General features: G+C 38.2%; 1 protein-coding gene across 8 annotated transcripts in view; it reads right to left on the reverse strand.

The window, feature by feature from the left end:
* ENOX1 (ecto-NOX disulfide-thiol exchanger 1) overlaps window positions 1–27,751 on the reverse strand; it is a 726,395-nt gene that overhangs the window by 242,565 nt on the left and 456,079 nt on the right. For all 8 annotated transcript variants that reach the window (XM_069068688.1, XM_069068694.1, XM_069068693.1 and 5 more), the window contains 2 exons: window positions 24,046–24,189; window positions 22,421–22,558 (listed from right to left, as the gene is read on the reverse strand). In XM_069068688.1, the coding sequence (XP_068924789.1) occupies window positions 22,421–22,558; window positions 24,046–24,058 (151 nt within the window). In that variant the 5' untranslated portion in view covers window positions 24,059–24,189. The remainder of the gene's footprint in view (window positions 1–22,420; window positions 22,559–24,045; window positions 24,190–27,751) is intronic.

Raw genomic sequence — 27,751 nt, forward strand, 5'->3', positions numbered from 1 at the left:
CTGAGTTCAAATCCAGCCTCAGACACAACTTACTAGCCGTGTGACCTTGGGCAAGTCTTTTAACCCCAACTGCCCTGCCTTACCCCTCCAAAATGCAAAAAAATTAAATTAAATTAAATTTTAAAAAAGAGCTGGAGAAGGAAATGGTAAACCACTCCATCTTTGCCAAGAAAACCCCAAAAGGAGGTCTTGAACAGTCAGACACAACTGAACAACAACAACAAAAATACCTCAGAAGAGTCAGGAGATGCTCATATGTCCCTTCCCTCTGTCTTGGTGGGATTACTATAACACTCTCCCCCGCATCCCCTGTTAATGTGTCTACTTGAGGCATTCTCTATTATATTACCAGCTGCTTCCTCCTATGAGTTTAATAGGGAATTTTTTTCATCATATTCCTCAGGTCTAGCAAGATTACTATCCATGCCACCATGGAAATATGTAGAGAATGAGGACAGTAGCTGATCTGAGCAGCTACTCAAGAATGACCTAAAATAATAAAGCTTCTCAAGCACAAGTGGGCTTTTTTGAAGAAAGGCTTCCTGGATAAATAAACACTCCCCTCAAATGATGAAACTGAGCTCCAGACTGTTGGGGGGTCGAGACAGATGGAATTACCTACACAAGGCAGTTAGAAATGAAGTAGAACTTTTTGAGCCAGGCCATGAGAGAAAACAGAAACCTACCAGAGACAGAATTTCTAAGAATAAGCAGGTCCTTTTCAGCTCTCACCAAGGATAGCCTTACCAAGGACTTGATATGGATAGAACAGGTGGCCAATCACGTGTTTTCTCAAGCCACCCACCCCTCTAGAATGATCAACAAGGGCAGGCACCATAGCAGAGGGAAAGGAGCCCTGGCCATGGAGTCTGGAGACTGTGGTTTCTGGTCTCAGCCAGGGTATGATTCTATGATTTATTGGTTAAGAACAGAAATGTCAAGACAGGCACAATCACCCGACCCAGCAGCTGTAGAGTATCACTTGTTGACTCTGACTTCTGCACTATGCTCCCCCTCCCCAGGGTATCCTCTTAAAACTCAGTTACATTAAAAAATGAAGCTGTAATGTTAACATTCTTGAGTTTATTTTTGTAATATTAATGAAAACTCTTTGTATTGGCCCTTTAAATATTTTGTATAGGAGGCAGCCTGTTATGGTGGGTTTGGAACTGACCTTGGAGTCTGGAAGACCTGCCTCTAATACTTACTGACCATAAGAACCTGGTCAGGCAGAGTCAACAAGGGAAGCAGGATCTGTTGGGCACCCTCAGGCCATGGCAAGAGGAAGAATGGGATTCTATGGAGAAACTCCTCCTTGGCTTTGGTACACCTATCTTCATTTCACCAAGTTCTCATGATCAGTAAGAGTTAGAGGCATGCCGGTTCCAAATCCGTCATGCCAGGTTGCCTCCTATACAAAATATTAAAGGGGCCAATACAAAGGGTTTTAACAACAACTTATCTAAGATGGAGTCCATGGTCCCTGTAAATTTCTATTTTAGCTATAAATTCTTCCATTTTTTTCTCTTAATCAGTTCTATCATAGATATTTCCCTAATTGCTTCTTTTACGGTTTATCAGGGAAGTGGAAAATTTACATTGGGCATTAAGAAATTGTATAATCAATCACATATAATTTCCTTCAAGTAACAGATCATTAAAAGGGATAAAATAAATAACTCTACCTACTCTTAGCTTTTTGTAACTTAGGGAATTCTTTATGGGAGATTAAATCTAGATAATATCTATTTTGATCAGTCTGATCAACTACTTGGATCATCACTGAATACTCTTGCCATGGTCTGAAGATGCCAAATAGGCTCTCTTTCCCTTTGACCAAGGCTTTGATTAAAGGGAGATACTGAGTCTTAGCTCAGCAAATCTCAATATTCAATAGGGTCCTTATCCTAAGGACCTTTCATGTTACCTTTTATACTGCTCTGCCTATTTAAAACCACTCCAGAATTTTCTTGGATTCAATTTAAACTAATATTTACTTCAGATCTGGAACTATACCCTAAAATATAACCATAACTCCATGGAAAAACTTACATATTTTTATGGTCTCTTTTTTTTTCACCAAACACCTTAAAAATCACAACTAAAATGACTTCTTATAACAGATAAAAACCACAAAGTAGTGTGTCTGTCTTATGAACCTTTTATAAATGAACTCCAAAACACTACCAATTTTAACACTCTGAAATTCACTCTAACTTGACTCTATTCAGAACTTTGCGAAGAATTCCAAAGATGGCAATGTATCTGTGAACTCTTTGTTCTGCAAATGTGTGATAATGGACTCTGGCCAGATGTAATGAAATTCTGACCAGGTATTGGAGTTCATATGTCAAAACGGGAGCTAATTTTAACCTTAACTAGAGGAAAGATTTTGGAAGCTCCCACAAGAAATGTCATATGAGAAGACTTGCTGGATTTGGAAAGAGGAGAAGGGAATCACGTTTAACTAAGTACTAAAGTCATTTCAAGATAATATTGCTATAACTGATAAGAGAAATCTACTGGAAGTCGCACACAAGGCTTTTAAAAGCACTTGGCAATATTTTATAGCAGGAATTAATGGACTAAAAATCATCAAAGAGAAGGTATGATAAAATATTGGATAATATTAGAGCAACTTAGGAGAAAAGACACAAAAGCCAAACTGCAGATGGAAGTTATTTCCACTTGGAGAGGTTCTCTACATGAAGTATTCTTGGGATTAACAATGAAAGCCATATGAATGACATAGGTAGGTATATACTTAGTGAAAACAACAGACTTGGAAGATGAAGGTAAAATGAAAGTCTGAATCAATAATGAAGGTGAAGGCTGCCAGGATTATGTGGATTGGGGTCAGTTACGGGGACCTGAACCAGATAAAGGACAGATTCAAACTACTATAGGAGAAAGGAGGATACTTTGCTTATAGCAAGAGACTAATCTTGCTAACTGGTATAATCAGCCAGAATGCTAAATAGGAGAAAGATTTAAGCAGAAAAAAATGCTTAAAATGCAGAAGTCAAATTGAGATGAAAGACAATAAGGATTGAATGCAAAACAGCTTGTGGATGAGAATAATATGAAATAAGGCTGGAAAGATCTACTGGAGTCAGGCTGCCTAGCTGAGGAATTTGCATTTTATCCTCCTGGCAACAGGGTTAGGGTTAGTGAGAGGCAGGATCCACCGAAGATTCTGGGGTCGGGAAGTAACATAGCCAGACCTGAAGTTTAGGAAGGTTGTTTGTGGAAGATCAATTGGGAAAGTAGTTCACAGTCAAGGTGATAGGTGATGAAGGACTGAACAAAGGTGATAAACTTGTGAGACTTTGGTAACACTACTTCCCTCTTGGTTTTCCTATATATCTAACCATTTCTCAGTCCTTTTCTGTTGGTTCATTTTCCATCTACTAAGCAGAGATCTCCTTGAAGACTCAGTCTTGGCCCCTCTTTTCTTCTCTCAACATTTTTGGTCCTTGGTGATTTCAAGGATTCCTATGGATTCAACTATGATCTCTGTGAAGATGACCCTGAAGTTTATATCCAGGCTTAGTCTTTTCTCTTGAATTCTAGCCTTGCATCTCTAAGATAAAGCTAGACATCTTCACCCGAACGTCATCCTAGAATCTCAAATGCAGCAAGATGAAAACAGAATGCATCATTTTCCCCACTTCCCTCACTCCCAAATTGCTCTTTCTCAAATCAAACTTCTTTCTATTGGTGGTACCCACATTCTTGCCAGTCTTCCAGATTCAAAATTTCAGTCATGTTAAACTCTTTTTTTCTCCCTCATTCCTTATATACAGTTGCTAAGTACTCTCACTTTTACCTCCACCACATCTCCTGCATCCATTCCCTCTTCTCTACGAACACTGGCACCATTCTAGTCCTAGTCCCTTATCACATCTCTCCTGAAATACTATAATAGCCAATTAATTGGTCATTCTGCCTTTTCCTTTCCTCCCCCCCCTTTTTTACATAACTATCAAAATTATTTGGCTTGACTATGTCATCACCCTGTTGAAAAACATTCCATGACTCGCTACCATCTCTAAAGAAAAAACACAAACTCCTCAGTCTACCATGCGAGGCCCTCCATCTTGTTCCAATCAGTCTTTCCAGTGGCTTCATTTCATGTTGCCTCCCTTCTAAAGTACATAATGATAACTAATATTTATATAGCACTTGCTATATACACTAGGCACTGGTGTTGATCCCGACAACAACTCTGTGGGGTAGGCATTATAATTCTCCCCATTTTATAGTCGAGAAAACTGAGACAAATAGAAGTTAAGTGATTTGTCCAGGGTCACAGATCTGGTAGCTGAGGCAGCATTTGAACTGGAGTTTTCTTGGACACCGGGCCTAGGGCTATATTCATTGCACCATCCAGCTGCCCTTCTGGTTGAACTGCTTGCTTCTTGATTTCAACATGCCATTTAATTTTTTAAAATTTTGTCATTCATTGTTTTTACACACAACTGGGAAATAAGATATACAGGCAATGGGGTCTAGAAATCCATCTTGCCCTACAAGAAAGTTAAGGTGGGAATAGGGGGGATATAAGAGAGGGCAGACTAGGGGAAAGGGTATTCAGTATGTTTGCCATTTTGGGGTGGGGCATAGAGGAGAGATAGGGAGAAAATCTATAACTCAAAATCTTGTGGAAAAGAATGTTGAAAACTAAAAATAAATAAATAAATAAATTTGTTATTCTGAACTTAAATACACACAAAAGCAGACATTTTGCTTGACCAAGTTTATTTAACATGGTTTTGATACCCCTCCCCTTCTTCTTGAGCATGACATTTCCTGCCTTTATCCACCTCCTAATCTCTACTTTTTCCTCACAGAGGCCTTTTAAAACCTTTTTCTTTCAGACCTTAGCTCAGAAGCCACTACTTTTACCTGACCTGCCTGACTCTATCCCTTTCCCCTGGACCACAGGTGGCAACTTATGATCTCAAGGCCACATGTGGCCCTCTAGCTCTTCAAGTGCGGCCCCTGACTGAATCGAAACTTCACAAAACAAATTAGATTTGGTCAAAGGGCTGAACTTGAGGACCTAGAGGGCCACATGAGTTCTTGAGGTCACAGGTTCCTCACCCCTGCCCTACACTGTTCCCTTTTTCTACAGCATATTGATTGTTCTTTTCTTTCCATCGGTCCTTATCATTTCTCTCCCTCTAAGGAAGCTCCCCAGCACAGGAATCATTTTGTTTTTTTATCTCCAGTACCTACCACAAGGGTGGGGAACCTGCAGCCTCGAGGCCACCTCTAGGTTCTCAAGGGCAACTCTTGGACTGAATCCAAACTAGCACAATGCTTTGAATATAGTAGATTTTGATAATTATTTGTTGAACTCAATTGAAGAATTCAATTGTCTCCCACATCTTCCTCTTCGTCTCTCCCTCTTCACTTCCTTCAAGTTCTAGCTAAAATCTCCCATTCTACAGGCATCCTTTCCCAGTCTTAAGTCTGATGACTTCCTTCCTTTGATTATTTCCTATTTATCCTGCACATAGCTCATCTAGTGAACATAGTTATTTGCATGTTGTCTCCTCCCTTGGACTCCCAGTCCCTCAAGGCTGAGTACTGCCTTTGCCTTTCTTTATACCCCAGCATTGGCATGGAGCACATAGGTGGATCTTAACAAATGCTTATTGACGGACTGACTGACGGAAGCATGTGTGGCTATTCTCAAGAGAGGTTCTTACTGGACTTTGATGTATAAGCCCTGAATATATACTTCTGGAAGAATGCTAAATGAAGCAATCACACAACAAAGGCTATTTAAGGTATTGAGTAGAATAATAATAATGGGTGTTTGCATGGAGCTTTAAAGTTTACAAAACGTTTTACATGCATCCCGCTGGAAACTCTGGATGATACCATGAGGCAACTAGTACAGCTATTGTTCCCCCCCCATCTTTTACAGGAGGAATCTGAGGCTTAAACACTGACTGGTCCATAGTCACTCAGGTAGTGAGTACAGGAGGTGGTATGTGAACCTACAGCCTGCTTCCTCTAAGAATGGAATGTGGAGGCGGTACTTGAACATGGATCTTCCTGACTCCAAGTTCAGGACTTGGATCGATCCAATAAGTCATACCAGCTCCCATACTGGCCTGGCATGTAATAAGCACCTGTTTAAAAATTTAAAGATAGATAATAATGCTGTACTTGGAAATATCGCTCTGCAGTGTTTGAAGCACCTTCACCCACATGATTGCACTTCTAACTCACAATGCTATGAGGCAGGCAGGGGAGTTATTATTACCCCTGTTTTATGGGTAAGGAAAATGAAGCTCATATAAGTTATGACTTGCCCAAGGTAACATGCCTAATAAATGGTGAGCTGCTCCTAGAATCTACGGCTTCAGCTTTCTTGTCCAGGGTTCTTCCACAGTCACTAGAATACTGTCTCTTCTCTGGCCTCAGGGTATAATTTGTAAGGGCAGAGCTCTTGCTGAGTTCAAATGAAGCACAATGAGGGAGAGTTGAACAATCTATCCGTCCTCCCACGAGAGGGAGAAGAGAAGAGAAAGATGGGTAAAGTTCATCTTGATTCAGTAAATAATTGGAATGTAAGAGATCTAAAAATTATGTCCATTCTCAAGGTCTTCTTTCTACATGGAGATTTTTTATTCATAGAAATGACATGATAATGATAGTTATCTGCTTCAGAAGCTATGAAATTATTAAAGATTTTTTGCCTTCTTTTTAAGTTGTGAGAGTAAAATCCCAAGGTATGAAGGAAACATATTTATCCCTTTAGAGGATATTTATTTATCTCTATATAAATATGAGTACATATCTATATATGCATATACATATTTATATACAAATATATGTATACACATGCATAAGTGTATATACATAAATACACATAAATGTATATGTATGTATATCTCCCTATCTATATATGTATATATATATATATATATACACACACACACACACACACATGTGTATACAAAAGCTTATTTATCCCTTAAAAGGAAAATTACAAACTTGTAATCCACTTACTGATTTATTCTTCCAAATTAATGGGAAGAACCATTGGTCCTTGATTATTTCCTTTCAAAGCTTTAGAATGAAGTTTGGTGGTACCTATGCTTTTGTCAGTCTTTCAGGTCCAAAATCCTAGAGTCATCTTAAACTATTTTTCCCCCTCTCATTCCTTATATACAATCAGTTGCCAAATACTATCAATTTTACCACCACAACATCTCTTGCATCCATTATTTTTTCTCTCCTCACACTGGCATCATCACAGAGTCTTAGAACGAGGCAGAGGGTGACAGAGGCATGAAAAGGACTGGAAGTTCTCATGCTAGTTGCTGATTCATGGTGACAGTCTGAAAATTCACCACTGCCTTTAGAATCACATTGAGACCAACTCTGGAGCTAACTGCTGGGTACTTCATAAGGCCAGATGTAGTCCTCTTGTGTAAAAATATGCTAGTAGTACCAAAGAGAATGAACTGAGGCTAGCAAGGAAATCTAAGAACAACAAATAGGTTTATTTTTTTTTAGTTATGCTGAGGCAAGGATGAAAATCAAAGAATTATATTTAGAGACATGTTTGTGCTGCTCAGTTCAAAGCTTATTTTGTTTCTCTTTTTTTCCTCTTTCTTCCAAGAAGAGAGATCTTAGGGCTGAAAAGGACAGGGGAAAAAAAGGCCAACAAAAGGTCGATTTCTAAGATAAGTAAGGAGCTAGTTAGAGAGCACCTAACTGCCTTTGATGAGTTCAAAACACCAGGCTCAAAGGAACTACATCCTAGGGTGCTGAAAGAACTTTGGGAATTGATTGCTAAGCCATTGTTAGAAATCTTTGAAAGACTGCAGAGAAAAGAAGTTTCAGAGGACTAAAGAAGTACGGATTTTCAAAAAAGAAAAAAAAGAATGAAGTCTGCAAACTATAAGCCAATGAGCTTTATTTAGAATGCTAACTTAAAATGTATAGTTAGTGAGCATCAAAAAAGGGGAGAGTGATTTCAAAGACCCATTATGACTCATCAGGAGCTAAGCATGAAAGACTCACCTTATAATGGCGATTGTAGGGAAAAGGGAACAGACTAGACTGCTCTAGACTGAATGATGGAGCAGTGGGACTCTACAGATATAATTGACCCAGATTTTAAACATTTTACAGTTTTTCGTGCTATGATTGTGAGGAAAATAAAGAAATCTATGGTAGACAATAGTATTGTTAGGTGGCTTTGGAACTGGTGGGATTGACCAATAGTCAATATCAACTCGGAAGAAGGTCTCCTCTCCTAGAGTACTTTAAGGGAATTACTGTTTGGCCCTGTTATGCTGACCAGAATAAGGAAGAATGAAGATACAGGTATACGTTAATGAAATTTTCAAAAGATGGAGACTTGGAAGGATAGCTAACATATTAGATCACTGTCAGGATCTCAAAATATCTTGAAAGGCTAGAACAGTAGATTGAACCTAAAAACCTGAACTTTAATAAAAATAAAGCCTTGTATTCAAATTTAAAGAAAATCAACTTCACAAGTACAAGAAGGTGGGAGTCATGGCTAGATAGAAATTCTAAAAAGATATCAGGGGCAGGGTTCAGTAGAGTATAAGCTCAAACTGAAGATGAGATGGCAGTCTTCCTTGGTCCCCTACCTCCATGTTTCTTGTAGGAATCTATCTAAACTCCCTCCCTTTGCCATTATTATAGTCCATGCTTATGTATGTGTCTTTTGTCTCCTATTAGATTGTAAACTCTTTGGGGGAAGGGATTGTTATCATGTTTGTATTACAAATGTCTACCACAAAGCTTCATGTAGAGATGACAATAAATGTTTGTTGAACTGCATTCAGAATGAATTATTCAAAAAAGATGTGACAGCTTAAGAACTAAATAAGACCAATATACATGATATTCTTTTTTTTTTTAGGAGCGTTGATTATAAAAAAGTGGGGGGAGGGGGTAGAAGTTCATCCAACCAATCATTTCCTCCTACAGGTAGGAAATTTAAGGTTAGTTCCTAAACCTCTTTAGTTCTCATATCTGTCACCTCCTAAAGAAGGAGCCAGACTTGCTGTAAATCAGTCCTGTGATCACTCATAACTTCGGTAGAAAGATATAATTATAATCACCATGGAAAATGTATTCGAAATTCAACTATGTTACTGAATGGGGAAAGTCCCAGACAATTTGATTTTAATTTTTGACTATTTCCTATTTTTGAAAATGACCCTGAAAGCTGACTTTCTACTTGACCTGGTGAATAATTCCCTGTTCCTGTATGCCTTCGCTTTACCATCTGTGATAAGAGAATCAAGGTGTGACCTCACTCTAAGGGTTTCTGAAACCTTGGAGTGATTCAATAATAAAACTGTCAGATACAGGGGAGGACTGTCTGGCCACTCTGCTGAAATGAAGAAAAAGGGAAATGGTCCAGAAAATTTCAGAAAAGATTGAAAAATGAACTTCAGGTTGATTTTAAAAAGTTATTTTTATTGAGAATGTTATTTAGTTTCCATATTCCAATGTGATATATTTTCATTAATTTTTTCTACTTGTATATTAAAGTTATCACCTTTTTTTTCTTTAGAAAGGTTCTAAATTCTTTTTCATTGTGATGCTTAATAAATATAGGAGATGTAGAACAAGCTGAAAGAGGATCGAATTTGGAGCCAGGTTGAACTTGTAGTTCTGACACTTGATAGTGAATTGTCCTTGGGGGAGTCACTTAACCTGTATAGATCTTAAGTGAATAGTTTGGACTGACCCCTGACGCCCTTTGTAGCTCTAAATCTATTATCCTATGATATGTTAGAAAGAAATCCTTCTAGTATATGAAAAACAAAACAAAATAAACCAGATATGAATTCGTGTAAGAGAGGTGATGCCCAATCTTTAACAGCAAACACTAACCCCATAAACGGGCTCCTGGTGGGGAGAAGGGCAGCCCTAGCTAAGTCTAGGAAACTTTTAAGTCTTGGAAGATATTTTGCTTAATTGTTATGCAACTACAAATAATTCATATAAAAGGTGTACTGAAAAAGAGAAAACCACTGATAAAAGGAAAAGAGCAGAAAAAGCAAAGTGTTCTATGAATTGCTTAGGGCAAAGAATTCATTTTTCTCCAACAGAAGCATCCCAACAATAATAGTGCCTCACCACCATCTTGTTCTTCATTTGACTTTAAGTACAGGTAACATATTCCCAGAAGCAATTGCACTCCCAGAGCTGCTTACTGTGGCACAGTCAGGAAGGGCAGGCCTAAGGCTTGGCTAGAGATAATTATAGGCAGAAGGCTTTTGAGGGGGCTAATTTTTTATTCTTTTGAAAGGAAGGAAGGAACAAGGAATATGGTTTATACCATACTCCAGTGATTCCCATTTAGTGGTTTGTGAACCCCTTGGGGATTTATCACGATAGCATAAAGAGTTTGAGTTAAAAAGTCTTTGATGGTAACTTAACTAGTAAATAATTGCCCAATTATGTTACAAATATATTTTTCCTCTGTTACAAGAAGCATGTACATGTTTGAAGCATTATAGGTTTGTAAATTTTAATTTGGAGCTTTATTGGGCTAAAGTTATCATTGTAGTTATTGTAAGCACTTAATGAATACATCTAAAAGAATATTATGAGTAGTATATTAAATTACCCTAAGGGTAACAATGCATTTTGTCATTGTTGTGTTCTGTTATTGTTGCAGAACAAAAAAATGTTCTGCAAACCACTGCCATACTCGAGAGAAAGCTGTCTGAGCCAAAGACAGAGGGTAAGAAGAATCCAGAGGCAAAGAAAATGATCAGAATTTAAAATGAGCCAGGGAAAAGTAAAGGAGGGCTTTGAGTGAGAAGCAAACATCACATAGTTCATTAATATTTTGACAGTATTTTATATTTTCTATGAGAAGTCAATGAGCTACCTTTTTAAAAAAAAACTTTTTGTTTCTTTTTGGTCTTTGATTATATGTCTGTTGGTGTGGGCCAGTGAGTGAAACAAAGTCTACCTTTCATTTTATTTTAATACCCAATAATTCCTAAGTAATCACAAAGATAATTTTCAGAACGATGTTTATTTTAGTTCAGTTGGGTGGAGTTTAACACTGTTGAATCCAATGTTAGGGGTCAAAATTTCCAGTTAGTTACCCTCACACAAACAGCTCTCTATGTCCACAATGTGTCATACCCAAGTCCAAGCAGACACTTCATGAATGCACATCATCAGTAACACTAATAAGATCTCACATGAAACAGCATGGTTTTCTCACACTATTCTCTGGGAGCTGTTGTTATCCCTTATTATACAGCTGAGGAAATCAGGAATCACAGTCAAATGTGGCCACCTGCAAACTGTGTGACCCCTGGGCAAAGACACTTAGTGTCTCTCTCTTTTTTTTTTTTTAACATTTCTTAATATTTAGTCTCTCTTAGTTTCTTCATATGTAAAATGAGGATGATAACAGCACTCACCTCCCTGGGTTCTAGTGAGATTAAATGAGATAATGATTGTAAAACACTTAGCACAGCACCTGGAAAATAGTAAGTGCTATATAAATGTTAACTATTATTATTTTTATTATTATTGAAACTTGCCCATGGTCACACAATTAGTAAGTACAGGAGAGCTAGCATTTAAAGTCAGGTCTCTGTGGACTCTAAGTCTACTATACTATTCTGTCTCTTGTCTTGGAACAAACTTATTACTAGTAATATCTTGGGATTTTGGACTTGGAACCAAATGACAGATGAAACATGACCAGAGAGATTAAGTCATTTGCTAAAGGTACTAAAATATGTTTAAAAAAAAAGCAGAACCAAGGTGTGAACCCCCTTCTTCTGATTTCAAATCTGGGGGGGTTTCCTATGATATTGGCTAGCAGCATGGTCTTAGGTGGGTCACTTATTTCTCAGAATCTTAACTATACTCTCATCTGTAAATCAGGGACAATAATAGCACCTGCTTTATAAGAGTTGCTGTTGGGCTCAGTTAAAAGAATGCAAAGTCCAATGCTTTGCAAATCTTAAAGAATTATATGAATGTCACTGATTTTGTTGTTGTTGTTATTATACCCTACTTTCCACCAGAGAACATGGATAGTAAACACCCATGATATGATGGCAAGAGTTCTGATGAAGAAGATCTGGGTCCTGGTATTGGCTTTGCTACTGAGGAAGTCACTTTGTGAACCTGTTTCTTTATATGTAAGATGGGAAGGCTAGGTTCTAGATGTCAAGTAAGATAGCACATAGGCACATTACAAACACTGAGAAATCACAGACCTTTCTCATGAGACGTTCTGCACATGGAAGGTATTCCTATTCCAAGACATTTCAGACTCCCCAAATTCTGATTTCTACCAATAAGGAAGCAATAGTGTCATCTTCATAAAGTACTACATAAAGTATTAATCAGTGCTTGAATACCTATCATCAAATTTCACGGGAAATTCTGTTTTCAAGTTCTCACTAACATAAATAAAGTTCATAATCATTTATTAAACAACTATAATTGCTCAGTACTCAACTAAGAATTGGGGACACAAAGAGGCTCATCCCTCACATTTTTAATTTCCTTCCCCCCCCCATGTTATAAACATGGACAAATAACTTTATCTCTGAGCCTCAGGCAAGACTAGCCACTGTAAAAGGCTTGCTATCTGCATTGGTGGAGAGAGGTTCCACACTGGATTATTCACAGTGTCAAAAATCATAGGTCCTTGAGAGGATGGCACATGGAAAGGGAACTATGGCAAAGTATGAAAAAGCAAGGAAGTAGGACTGGAGAAGGTATGTTCAATTATAAGTGTGTCAGGTTTTTAATATTGCAGATAATTTTATTTTTAAAATTATGAATTGCCACATCACACAAAACTGTATTAGAATGCAGGGTCCTTCAGGTAAGAGATTGATATTTTTTCTTTCTATCATCAATACCTAGCACTGTCTAGGATATAATACACCCTTAATAAATGCTTGCTGACCGAATGATTGATTGAAATGAATAAAACATTCCCCAGATTAATTGGCAGCAGATTTATAGATTATACTCACCCTTGTTCTCCTTGCCCTGTATATTTAATTGAGGACTAACTGTGTTTGCCTGCTCCCTCTACAGCTGGGTGGTGCAGTTGATAGAGGGCCAGGCCTGGAGTCAAGAAGACCTGAGTTCAAATTCAACCTCAGACACTTAGTATCTGTGTGACTCCTCACAGTCTGCCCCAGTTTCCCCATCTGAAAAATGAACTGGAGAAAGAAATGGCAGACCACTCCAGTATCTGTGCCAAGAAAACACCAAATGGAGTCACAACTGAATGCCAACAGCAACAAAGTTAGTGCCTTTTATATGTGCAGAAGACCCAAGACATCCCCTGCCATCTCCCTCATGTGGGGGGGCATCTAAGTGTCTAGCTCCCAAACTGCATCCTTTCATCTCTGACCTCAATTATTACCCGCTGCAGCAGATGCATCGGGAACAATGTGTCTGATGACAAAGACAATGAGGCCAAGGCACATTTCTCATTCCCTTTGGCTAGTCCTTTCTCCTTCTGTAATCTAGACGTGATTCCTCAGAGGCTTCGAAGATTAAAGTCCTCCTCATGTGAATCCTCCTTGACTAAGGCTTGTAGGACAGAATGTATGATTAACTCAGCAGGGAATCTGGGTCAGTAAATACACACATACACACACACACACACACACACACACACACACACACACACACACACCCCAAAACCAAAACAAGACAAAGCAAGCAAATAAAAATCAACCCATGGCTATCCTAGTAACTGAGATGTCCATACTGCTAGTTACTAATACAATGCACCTGATAGGCTATGAACAGTCTCTCCTCTTTTCTATGTTGATTACTTTGTCAAGGTGTTGCCTTTATAGACAGTTTTAGCCTTCCCTTCTCAGATTCTTAACTTCGGAATTCTTCTTTCAATTATCCAATTTTTTTTTTTGGCTAGTTAAATTCTCAAGTGTATTTTATCCCACCCTCTACATCTTACAGATAAAATACCTGAGGCCCAGACAAATTTTCTCCCTATCAGTGCAGTTGTCTTTTCCACTATTCCATATTATTTAACTCCATTTTTGTTAGACCGTTCAAAGTTTCCTCTGGTTGATATACACCTCAGACTACTGCTTCTTCTGTTCTTTTTATAGAATTTCTCCAGAATTTCTTATCAATTGGTCAGAGCACCATGCATCTAGAGCTGGAAGGAAGCTTGAAGGTCATTCAATTCAACCTAATCAATTTAGAAATGAGAACAGGCTCAAAGAGGCTGCGACTTCCTCAGTCACACAGATAAAAATAAGCCCAAATCAGGGTCTGTGCATAGAATCTGGAGAGGGATGAAATCCCAGTTCAGCTCCATTATATATTCCAAGACAGAAAGATATCCCTGAAAAATAGTCTCCAGTGAGATTGAGTAAACGACTGAGTTGAATTAACTCTTTGTGCTTTAAGGTGCTTGCTACCCAGCTTGCTTAACTTTTTAAATTAGATAGTGTGGGAAGAATATTGTGGAAAGTACACTGAACTCGGAATCAGAAAACAGAGGCTCAAGCCCGATTCAGCTATTTACTGAGCTGTCTTGACCTTTTCGGACTTTTACATCTCTTCATCTGTAAGAAGGAGGTGACAATACATTCACTACCAACTTCAGTTCTCAGTGTTGTGAGAATCAGATGAGATAATGTTCAGCAAAGTTCAGTTGAATTCAAAGGAAATTTTAACCAATCAATCAACAGAACTTTCTCAAGCATTTATTATACGCAAAGCACTGTGCCAGACATGGACAAAAATTAAAGACAAAAATTAAACATTTCTTGCTTTCAAATCTCTTAGTTCTACTAGGGGTGTGGAATGGTTACTGCATGGTTTTGTTGCTGTTGTCTAGGTGATCAGTCATGTCTGACTGTTCATGACCCCATCTGGTGTTTGCTTAGTGAAGATATTGGAATGGTTTAGCCATTTCCTTCTCCAATTCATTTTACAGATGAGGAATCTGAGCGTTGAGTGGCTTGCCCAGGGTCGCACAGCTAGTAAGTGCCCAAGGTTGGATTTGAACTCAGGTCCTCCTGACTATAAGGTCAACACTCTATCCACTGCACTGAAGAGACAGAGAATATTAATAATTGGAAGAAACCAATGAAGGGTAATGGCACTAGACCTGAGCCTTGAATAAGGTCTCTAAAATGCTGAATAAAGTAGGGTGTACATTCTATGTATGGTTCATAGTCTATACAAATGCATGGATCTAAGTTGACATTTGACTAGAATGTTCATGACCTGGAGATAATTTTTATGAAAAAACAGTAGGAAAAGTAGGTTTGTAGTCAGATTGTGAAGGGCTTAAAACACCAAGTTGAAAAGTACACACTTCATGGGAAAGATGAAGTTGGCAGCTGTATAGAAGATGGCTTGGACAATGGAAAGATGGAAAGCTGGGAGACAAAGTAATAGCCTAGGATGAGAACTCAGGCAAGACACATGAATGGCTTCCACGTGAGTGGAGAAATGGGGATGGATGCTGGAGAAGTAGTGGAGTTAGAATCAGGGAGACTTTGTAACTTATTTGCAAATCATAGTATACTGTATGAATACCAGCTATCAGACACATGAAAGCTTTAGTGGAGATTCAAAGAGCAAAAAGTTTGTTTGCTCTTTATCCTTGAGTGCGAACAGGTAACACAGCTAGTAAACATCTGAGGTCAGATTTGGACTCAGGAAGATGAGTCTTCCTGACTCCAGGCCCAATGCTCTATTCGCTGCACTACCTAGCTGCTCCATATCATGTATCATGGTACAATAAAAAGAATCAAATGACCTACCCTGGGCCTCATCTGAAAAATGAGGAGATTGGATTTAATGATGTCTAGGAAGCTTTGTCATTCTTTGAAGCCAGTGTCTCCCAATAGAGAAGAAAAAAAATGGGCATGTGTTCCATTGTGGTGTGTACTGACACTTAAGACATTTCTGTCTAACTAACCTTGTAAGAACCACTGCATTTATAGTCAAGGTCATAGAATGGTTCAGCTGAAGGTAAAGTTTCCTGTCCACTCCCGAATGAAAGAAGAGTGCTTCTGTCACCACAGAGCACTTGAAGGACTGAAGTTTCCTATGAAGAGAGTGAGTGTTCTCACGACAACTGGGCAGTTCCAGCCTCACTAGGAATTGGTCTTACCAGGTTTCCCACTGTCATGACTGAGTGAATATCTATATCAGGGCCATATAACACGTCAGCAGTACTACACCAAACCTTCATCTCTTCACCTCCTAGACAATAAGGGTGTGAAGGCGGGTGAGTTGCCTTATCCCCTTTCCCAACCAGAAATACTACAGGAAGTCCACCAAAACCATAAGAGCAGACACAATTCTGTATGTCCCTGGGGGATACTTTCTGTCAGCTTCTAGAATCCTCTTTTAAATTGCGAATGACCCTGAGAGAAATCATCCCTTTATGCATCAGTTAACACCTTTTAGGATTTCACTTCCAGTAGGCTGAGAACAAGAATGGGACACAGGAGAGGTGCCTGATATGGGGATGGTAGGTGGGATTTAACTGGGCCAGGTAAGGAGCATTGAGAATAAAGAAAAAGGCACTAGTATAGCTAGAGAAGGGGGATAGTCCTGAAAACAGCCACTTCAACCACTTCACTATTCTGTGAAACCCCCGCCCCATCCATGTATGCCTCGTGAAAGGATTTTTATGTAATTTACTACTTTGGCATACATAACAAAGGTTGTCTGATGCAGGTAAATAGGGTTTGGCCATCTACAAAAACCGATTCTTCCTCTTGCCATGTTTCCTATGTCCAAATGACACCTCTTTTACTCTCCTTCCCTCTACATTTTCTCCTCATCTCGCCCTCTTCCCTCCCTTTCCCCTTCTGAGAGTTCATAAAAATGCAGGTCCTTTTTAAGCAAAAGGCCAGAGGCAAAAAAGGTCTGATGTTTCTGCTGGGAAACTGTATGTGTCTTATTTTACAGTGGAGTTATATTCAACTGAAATCCTGTTAGTTCTGTATTTCATTGCTTCCAATTCTGCTCTTTTACTTGATTGGATTTATGCAATGAGTCTAATTTATCTTCTCTGTTTTCATGATTAAAAAGCTCCATTTGGTTGCTACTTTGTGTGAGATTCCTTTTTTTTTTTTTGGATGTTGAAACCTACCCCCTCCTTTTCTGTATTTATGGCCCTGCTAAATCATATTCAGGGACTTGAAAGCCAGATGGCCATCACTAATTCATAGCAGTCTACCTGATACCACTAATCTCCTCCTGGGTATTCTCTAGATAGGAGAGTCCAGTATCTCTGGATTCCAAACTCTAAGCCCAGGAATCTTTGGGAAGAGCCCTCCACTTCAAAGAGAATTTCTAAAAAAGATTAGAGTCACAAAGAATTAAATATTTAAATCCATTTTCTGGCATTCAACTTCATATAATAAAATTCCCCTCTGAAATACAACTAAAAGTGAAAAAGTCCTAACTAATGATATTTATTTATTTTTCAAAGCCAGCACTGGTGGCAAACTGTCAAAGAAATAGAGAGATGTGAGTCAGCAAGAAACAGCAGAAGGAAAGTCCTAGAATTGGAGCTAGAGCACAGGGTTCAAAACCCCACTATGGAACTTAATATCTATGTGACTTGAGGCATCTAGGGCTCTGTATTCTCATCTGTAAAATGTGGAAGCTGAAGTAGGTCAGGGGTTATTAATCTGAGGTCTGTGAATTTATGTGTTTTTTAAAAATATATTTTGATAATTCAATATCACTGATCTCATTTGCAATCCTTTGCATTTATTTTATTGTACATTTTAAAATAGTATTCTGAAGGGAGGTCTGTAGGCTTCCTCAACTGCCTAATGTGTCTGTCCCTCTAAAAAAAGTTAAGAACCCCAAATGAGATAATCACTAAAATTTAAATCTATGATCATATAAGGTTTTTCTTTGGCCCTTCCATTCTTCCTAACTACTTCTCTTTGCCCTTTACTCCCATACAGTATGCCCATATTCCATCAGGAGCCCAAGGAGCTCTAGAACCACTGCCTAGTTACCCAGGAAAGACGGGACTAGATCAACTCATCCTGAGTAAGGCAAATGAGACTGAATTATATGAAGGAGTGTGTGCATGTGGGCATGTATGTGTGTGTATGTGTATGAACATTTTAAAGTGTCACAGGAAACAAGTGATGCAATTTAAAGGAATGAATAATGGTGAAATTTTCAGGGTCAATAGGAGAAATGCTTTTTAGCAGAAGGGCTTCCCATCATCATCATACCAAGTAGGCAGGCTACCTAGCCAGAAAATAGGTTCTACCTAAATACAATGAAAATCTATGCCTTAGAAGTAAAGTAATTTGTTTTTTCAAATATGATCATATTCTCTTCTCCTTGAACCCCTTACACAAGAGTTGCATTATTAAAGGGCATTCTTTTGGATAATTTTCAGTCTGACTGTATTATATGAATGCATGCATGTAATGCGGAGAATCCATAATGCAAGAATGAGCTATTACAAGAACAGAAAATGTCAATGAATAACAAGTGGAAAGAAAGGATAAAGAAGCAGAGAAGACATAACACAATTATTAACAAAAGTCTCTCTTTACAAATGAAAGACTTTGACATTTTCCCAGATCAAAAATTCAATTTTATAGCACCAATAGATAAGAGATTAAATTGTGTATAGATAACATCAGACTGGTATTTAAAAGGGTAGCTGCACTTAAAATTGATTAGTCATTGGTACCAAACTGCATACATGAGGATCTGACAGAGGAAAGACCACAAAATGGAATCACTTTTACTTGTCTTGTTTCATACATGTGTGTATGTTTATAGGTCTACATGCATGCATATCTCTATGTATGTGCATATACATATGTGTATAACTATAGGTATGCATACACACATATACATATACTATGTATACATATATTATATATACTTTTATGTATATATGCAAGACAATTTTGACAGGGAGAGAAGAAAGTGCTGTTCCTATAGTTCACAACACATGACATATACACAGGATATGACATAGTATTTAACAATTAAACATCTTTTGGACAGGAGAGGAGAAATAAAAATTCATTTTGTAAGATTAAAAGGTCAGTACCGTAGAAAAAGAAAATGTTTATGTGGGAGGAAGGGGAGAGGAAGGATTCATAGTACAATATAGAACCACAAAGAATTTCTATTCTCTATCCTACAGTAAGGAAAGTTAAACAGAGCTTCCCTTCCCTTCCCTTCCCTTCCCTTCCCTTCCCTTCCCTTCCCTCCCTTCTTCCTTCCTTCTTTCCAAGATCTGATGAAGAATATCTTTGTGGTAAATGCCTAAGTCATACATTTCCATTGATGGATCCAAGCATCCATGGGCAGTAGCTATTAAAGGTTGAGAAGCCCCCCTTAAAGGACTTCACCTCTGTCAAATATCATGTATTGAGAATTATTGCTCAGAAGCTTAATAACTACTTTTGTTATTTTGAGGACAGCTTTCTAAAAACTCTTAAAAATTCCTAGAACCATTCTTGCAAACACTCAAACAGAACCAGGTATGGTTGATTGTGTTTCCATGTGGGCTTCTACCATGATTCCAGTAACAAGAAAATTGGGATGGTCTAGAAGGTACTTTCCTTGGACTAATAAAGACATGTGATTATCAGCAAGGACAATCTTTTGAGGCAAGTTCCTAAAAAGTAACAGAGGTTCCAGCCATCCCTCTAATAAGAAGTTTTTATCCTGGGGTCCCTGAACTTCACATCCATGCATGTACATATGTATAGGTGTGTGCGCGCACACACACATATACACAATGTATTACATATGTATATATACATATAAGTATGTGTGCATACACACATATATAATTGGTTTCCCTTATTAATTCTATGTATTGAATTTTATGTATTTAAAAGCATTATTCTGAAAAGGGATTAACAGGCTTTATCAGATCACCATAGGAATCTATGACACAAAAAGGTTAAGGACCCTTGTTCTATTTGCTATTATCAACCAGTCCCTAATTCATGAACTGGGCAACTGTATATATCATGGGGGATTTTAAGTAAAAAGCAGTGACCTACCTCAAAAATAGGGGTCTATTGGGGAAAGTTACATGACCTTGCCTCAGCCAAAGTAATTATGCAATAAAATCCTTAATTTGTCCTAATATCTATGGTGAAACCCGGCTATAATGTTGTTCTACTATAACATTCCTCCTATGGGAAAAACTGTCCCTTGTCTTATCCTTTCATCTAACATTTTGTTTTTGAGGAGCCAGTTAAGAGGCTTAGGTGAGCTCTGGTTATGTAGAAAGGGACGAATTATAGATAACGCTAAAGAAAAAGGAATGTGAAAAGAATTTCATCCTGAGATAGTACAAGGATTTCTATTTTTTGAAACTTAAGCAAATGTGGTTAGATGGCATCAGAGAAAGCTCAGCTACATATAACTAAACTAGGAGGTCCAGGAAATAATGAAAGAGTCAAGTCAGACCCCAAAAGGTTCAGAGACAGTTTAAGCAGTTTGGCTAATACAGGAGATAGAGAATGTAATTCAGTGCAGACACGGTAAATCTTCTATAACGAGCAGGGCTGTAATTCTTTTCATGGTAAGTTGTTGGGAAAATCATAAATTGGTCATGGTTAAAACGTCAGAAGTCTCAGAACCATAGAAAAAAAATAATGAATTGTTGAGGATATGGTTTACTCCAGAAGACACAAAGTATTCAGGGGACAGAGGGGGAGTAGGAGGGGTTGGGAAGATTAAAGTAATTTCCAATCTATTAATATTTCAATTAGGAGGCTGGAAAAATTTGGAAGGCAAAAAAGAAAATCTCCACTTTCTAATTCAATGAAAAAATGTCTGACAAGATTAAAGGGTCTAGCTAATGTGTCAGAGGGTACCCCAAACCATGGACAATTTCATCTGCAGATACTAAAATTGGGAGCGAAGAAAGCTATGGACTTACCTGCACTCTGGTAGTGTGCATGAACACACACACACACACATCCTTAAGTCATTTTTGCAGATCAGACAAATGGTATTTTTTTTTTGTATTGCCATTGCCACTAAGGACTATCTTTTATACAGATTATGAGATGTTAAGATGATAAACTAATTTTATTCTTCTTCCCATCCTTCTTTCTTTCCTTTTTTCCTTTTTCTTAATGCCTTTCCTCTCTTTTCTCATCTAATTTCTCTTCTCTGAACAGTATTTCACAGCATCAACTTACAAAGGGAATTCCAGGCTATCTGAGCATTCTTTCCAAGAATCAATGCTTTAAAAAAGTGAAATTTTTCTTGAGTTCGATATCTCTTGCTTTAAGACCACCCAAGCTGCATCCCCAGCTTAGAGTAAGAAGGCCTGCTGGTTGACAATTTGATAATTACTCACAGGGAACTGATCTCCTATCAGTACACAACATATCTGCCTCCTTGCCACACGTCCCCACACAATATGAAAAAACTACACACTTCGGCAACACAAACACTTCTGCTAATGATGATTTCTGGGTTGGCATCTTATAGTCAGTGGAGGGAGGGAGTACCCATATGACTTTCAGATACATTTAAAGAGCAAAGCAACAATTTGCTATGCATTAGTTTTGTCTACATGAGGATGTGTAAAATCTTTGAGAGCATGAACTGGGTCTTATACTTGCCCCTTGAAACTCACATGGTACAAAGAACAGTATTGGGCATAATAAATACTCAGTGAATACTGGATGAATTGAGTCAAGATTTTTTTTTTCTTTTTAGCCAGGTCTATATCAGGAAAGAGAGATCCTGGCAGGGAACTTCTTTTACCAATGCAAATATTCATCTTCTTCAGACCTCACCATCATAGAGAATTTTCTGGAACACAGAATGATTTGTCCAGAGTCACACAACCAATATTTGGCATAGGTACACTCAAACAGAGATCTTCCTGTCTCAGAGGTCAGTTGAGCACCTACTTACACAATGCTGAACTCTTTCCAAATGGAAAATATGTATAGCATCTTTGTTCTGATAACCTTTACTGTAACTGACTTCAAAGATTGAGCCATAACTGTAAACATCTTATAGATAAGAACATAATGCAGTCATCAGAGACGGGGAAGTGGGAGGATGATAACCACAGGTCTCTATCTGAGAAACAACACCAATTGGGGCAGATCAGTGTAGCAATGAGACACATATACTCAACCAGAGCCAGGACAAATACAACATAGCCATAAACCAAAAGACAGTCTCAATGTTGCAGGGGCACTGTAGACAAGACCAATAATCAGGGCTTCTTTTATTCCTTCCGTCATATTCCCAGCCCTTGGCAGTCCCCATCATGACCTCCTAAAATGCCAGTGATGACATAATAGATAATAAAGGCTATGTTCCTGCCTCTGCACCTCCCAGGGCCTTGAGGAAGAAGGCTTACCTGACACAAGCTGCTGTCCTGCCAGGCCCACTGGTACCATCCCCAAATTATTCATGGCGGTTGCCCAGGCTGTTGGATCGGTGACGGACATGTTCAGCTGTGTCGTATCAATTGCTATACTTCCCAAACCATCAGCTGCTGCAGGGGGAAAAAAACACAATAACAACAACAAACAAATTATAAGTTGGAGTCAACAGGCAAGAATGTTTGTTTTAAAGGAAATTATGTTTCCAGAGATGTGAGGCTTCATTTACCACATCCCCATACCACCAAAAAATAAAGCACTGTAATCTACAGCAACACTTTCCCCAGACATAAACATAAAGAGTTTCTGAATGTGTTCTGAGAAGGAACTTAATGACATGTAGTTTATATTATACACAACGAGCTATTACTGAGGCACCCCTGGTAAAGAGGAGAAAAGCACTTCCTTCTCCCGGTGAAACAACATTAGTTAAGTTACAGGGAAGCAGCCGTTTTGAAGAAAAAAAAAAATAGCAGATTTGAAAGCCAGAAAAACCAAGTTTTCTTTCCAATATCTGCCATGTTGGGGAAATCACTGCCTGTTTATGTGCCTCAGTGTCCTCATCTGTAAAATGGGCACACCAATGTGAGCCCTACATAAACTTCATCTTTTCAGAGTGTTTCTAGGAGGAACAGGGAGGGTAGAGCATATGAATTATTCTGATAAGCAAAACAGAGATTTTCTCTCTACTGAAGAAGTAGACTTGATTATCAGACTAAAAATAAAGACATTGGTTTGCACACATGTATTTTTGGAACGGGTGCTTCTCAGTGACTAAGAGTTTTACAAATAGTTATCAACAATAAAATTCTGCTCAGAATATTACATTTGAATTGGTCCCAATATCCTTTTTAACATTTCTTTTTAACTCAAGATTCCCTCTTCTTCAAACTCCTCATTTCACTACTTAGGGGAATATATACAGCAATGGTCTCCAAACTCACCCCTTATCAGGGTCAAAGAGGGAAGTAGAATTTTTCCACTGACATTTGAAAAGCTACTGCTGTGGGTGCCCGGTTTGGGTTCAGTTATAACTTCCCTGAGGGACCAACACCAGTCTTCCAAAAGGGGCAGGTTGCATGATGGTACAACAATGGGTAAAGGCGAAAATAAGGGATTGTTGGACTGTAATAGTTGTGGTTGTGTTGGAGACAAGTAAGATGACTGGGTATTGCATGGGGGAATTCAACTAATCTTTCATCCTGCCAAGTATTGGATGCCATGCCCTTTGGGGTCCTGTCACAACCCTCTTGAGGTTCTACCTTGGTCCCTCAGAAGTTCCAGCTTCTATTCTGGAGTCCACTGATCTAGGGCACATGTAACTTCAACTTCACAAGCAAAGACTTCCATGACAACCTTCTCTTTTCCCCAAATCCCTACCACTCCCACCCATTAAAAAAGGGAGGGGAATAGAAAGAAAAGAAGTTAGGTATGTTCAATTTGCTTTAATCCTAAATCTAGCCTTTATGAGCTCACCATCTAATTTCCCTTAGGCCCTAGAGAACATGGACCATTGCTTATTTTCATGGCTAGACAAACATTCCCAATAAAGTCCTATGACAGTGTTGCTAAGGTGTTCTCGGAAATCACTAGTATTTACCTGCAGCCATCATTTGTGTGAGTTCCTTGGGCCGTTCTTTGACACTTTCAACTCCACGCTCATCTACTATTGCATTATATACACCTGGAGGTGCAGGAGCCTTTTGGTTAGTATGTGCAGGGTCCACAAGGAGATCATCAGGCTCTATAAAAAAGGGGATGAAAAGACTGATAAGAAACTAAATCCAATATCCTTCAAGGGAATAACCACTGCCTTTCCAAAACAAACAGTCAAATGAAAAGAAACCCACTTCCAGGTAAGATAGCACTAGCAGGAGTCCAGTTAAGTACCCCTAACCAAGGGCTATCCCATCTATGCCCTGTGATAGATTGATGAAGAGTACCATTTGTGAAGATGTCAGGCATCCTGCCTTCAGCTCACAAGTCTTCATAAATGGGGTCTTCGATGCAGCAACTCTGCAGCCTTTTCTATGTACATACACATCAATGGAGTGGGCTGACCAAGAATTTAGCTTTTATGTTAAGAACTAAGTCATCCTGTAAGTTTAGAGAACAGTTGCCTGTAAAATGTATTTAAAGATGAAAAGAGCTAGGAAAGCAGAAAAAAAAGGGGAAAAAAGAAAGAAAGAAACTACTCTAAAGCATCATGGAGTACAGAATAGAAAGTGGATTTGTAGTCAGGAAGACTTGCATCTTTGCAACTTACTAGTGGGACAGATAGGTGGTGCAGTGAATAGAGCACTGTCCCTGGAGTTAGAAGGATCTGAGTTCAAATTTGACCTCAGACACTTGACACACTGCGTGACCTTGGGCAAGTTGCTTAACCCCAATTGCCTTGCCTTCCTCCCTCCAAAAGAAAAAAAAAAGAAACTTACTAGCTGAATGACTAAGCTGAGTCTATTTTTCCCATCTGTAAAATGAAGATAATAATCTCTATAGTGCCTACTGCACAGAGTTGTTGTGAAGCTCAAATGAAATAGCCCACATAAAAACAACTTTTACAGACTTTAAAGTGGAAACTGGAAAATGAATAAAATCAATATTAAATAATGTCAGATCCTGAATAAAAGATGAGAATGTTCCATCCTAAAAGGTCTGGGGTCTATCCGGGAGCTATGGAGATATCTTTGTTTTTCAATATCTGTTGGAATATCCTTGTAACCTAGATATTATTTGACTTAGCCTGAATGTTCTTTGAATTTGAAATCTATGTGGATATATTTTTAATGGTTCAAACTAGAAGAAGAATCATGTCATTTTAAAAGAGTAAAATATACGGCATATTAAGTGACTTCAAGCCAACAGTTGAGTGAAAATATTTATCTTCCACACACTGATTTTAGGAATCTTTTTTTTCTCCAAAAGTATATAGTCTACTAATTAACATCAATTTATTCCTGAGAATTAGCCACTGAATGGTCTGTCTACATGCTAGTTGGCATTGTTGGTATGACTCTTTACAGGATGGTATATCATTTTATCACAAGACTATCTTTCGCTTCAGTAGCAAGAAGTTGCTGCTAAGAAATAGAAACGTAAGATTCACCTGTTTGAGTGGATGTTCTAAACTATCGTGTGTGAACACGGAAAGATCCCCAAACCATTCCCACTGTCTTGAGGAAGCTGCAAGCAGTTCTTTCTGAACTAGGAGGAAATTCGAGGCATTTAGAATTTCCTCAGACAAGCTGCCATCAAGATAAACTATCTTTATCCATACAACAGTTCATCGTGGGAGCAGATTGTACTCAGTATACATATTTTATACCAGGCAATTAAACTCTGTTACCCATATGACTTTAGGACTCACTTATATATTGTGCATCAATTAACACAGGCAATGAATGCCATCATACAAAGAGACTCCCACCACATAAAGTAAATTTAATTGCAGAGGAAATGGTGTACCTAAAATTCTACCCTTCAGCTATCCATAAGGCCATTGAAATCTGTACTCTGTCCCAACAAAGCCTCTTCAGCTCACTCCTGATTGAACCTTTACAGAATATGCAGGGCCAAACAGACTGAAATTTGTTCATTTAAACTGCCTAAATATCCCTGATGTGGGAGCCCTTTCATTTGATCATCTCAAGGTGACTATTTATCTTACTTATTTCTCAAAATAAGAGTGAGTTGGCCACCTTCCCAGTTCAGGAAGCTAGCTATATTTGCACCCAAGTGTGCAAACATCACCTTTTCCCTCTATCCAACAAATCTTCAATTGTGAAGCCTCAAAAGGCTTTGTAGCCTCAGAGATAGACATTTACCTGATTGATTACCTTTGTAGCATTTAGGACTAAAGTCCAAGCCTATAACCATTTTGTCCTTCAACTGCCATTTTCAGACAGTACTTTCAGAACAGTGTTAGCTTTCTACTGTGCAAAGTGCTATGCTAATGGTGGCTTTTTCATTATCAGAGCGATACAAAGGGGACTGGGCCTGGAGTCTCTTAGACAAGAGGACCACTTGAAACACAGAATATCTAGGTGTCACTTGATTTTGATTTTCTGCTTATTGGTGTATATCTGGGCTAATCCAGCTCTTCTCCTTGCCCATCAGAGAGGGCCCTTTTATAGCTTCACTGAAAAGAGCACTAGACAACCAAAAGTCCTCAGTGTTTAACCCTGGCCACATTCCTAATGATCTCTGATACCTGGGTCATTTACTTAGCCTTTCTCTGCCATAAGTTCCCCCTGTTGACTGACTGAAAGAACTTAAATGACAATCTTCCATACATCCTCCATGACTTGGGCAATAATTTTCAAATAAAATCTCATGAAAGATTGGGGTTTCTTCAATCATATAAAGAAGTGTCCTGAAATTCTTTCTTTTAAATTCAAAATTAATTGACTTATTTCAAATGAGAATGCATGGCAAATATCTCTTTTAGGCATAGGATAGGATCATCAGATCATAAGGTCCAGAGAAGTTATGGTGACACTTTAGGAGGGCTTACGCCAAGATCACAAAGGTAGTAAGTAGCAGGAGGGCTTTATTTGAACTCAGGCCCCTTAACACTAATGCCAATATTCAGTTTATTGCACCAGACTGAGAAATTCAAACCAACAGGTGTACAAAATTTAGGAATCACTGGCCTTGGAAGAAAGTTACTTGATTTAATAATATTGGCTGGTAATTAGTGAAATATCCCCCTCCCCTCTAACATAATTTACTTTTGATTGAATAACTAATTTGTTATGCATTATCATTGTATTACTTATAATAGCTAACACTGATATATCACTTTATAAAAATGTATCCATATACACATAAATATATATACATGTGTGTATATTAATCTGAACACACACACATGTGTATATGTATCCTTGAACATACACACGTGTATATATACACATTATCTTTGACTACACAGGCATACACGAATGTATACACCTATAAATATATATGTGTACACACATATACATATGTATACATATATGTGTGTGTATATATATATATAAATTCTATCCTCATAATAACTTTGTAAAAATATTATTTTTCTGATTTTACAGATAGGAAATCAGAGGGTGAGAGAGGATAAAGGATTAACCCGGGTCACATAGCAAGTGTTTGAGATGGGATTAGAATTCAGGTCATTCTGACTTCCAGGCCAGCACTATATAAAATTGTCTTTCTCATTAATAATAAGTACTAATGTTTATTAATAATAAATAATTAAGATTTGTGAAGACCTCAGTTTTCTTATTTCTTAACTAAAAATAAGAGTAATATTCCTAGGAATATTT

The sequence above is a fragment of the Petaurus breviceps genome, unplaced genomic scaffold (genome assembly GCF_028583685.1).
Source record: "Petaurus breviceps papuanus isolate PSGF00001 unplaced genomic scaffold, PetGlider_PUasm1.0 90769, whole genome shotgun sequence".
Classification (NCBI taxonomy): domain Eukaryota; kingdom Metazoa; phylum Chordata; class Mammalia; order Diprotodontia; family Petauridae; genus Petaurus; species Petaurus breviceps.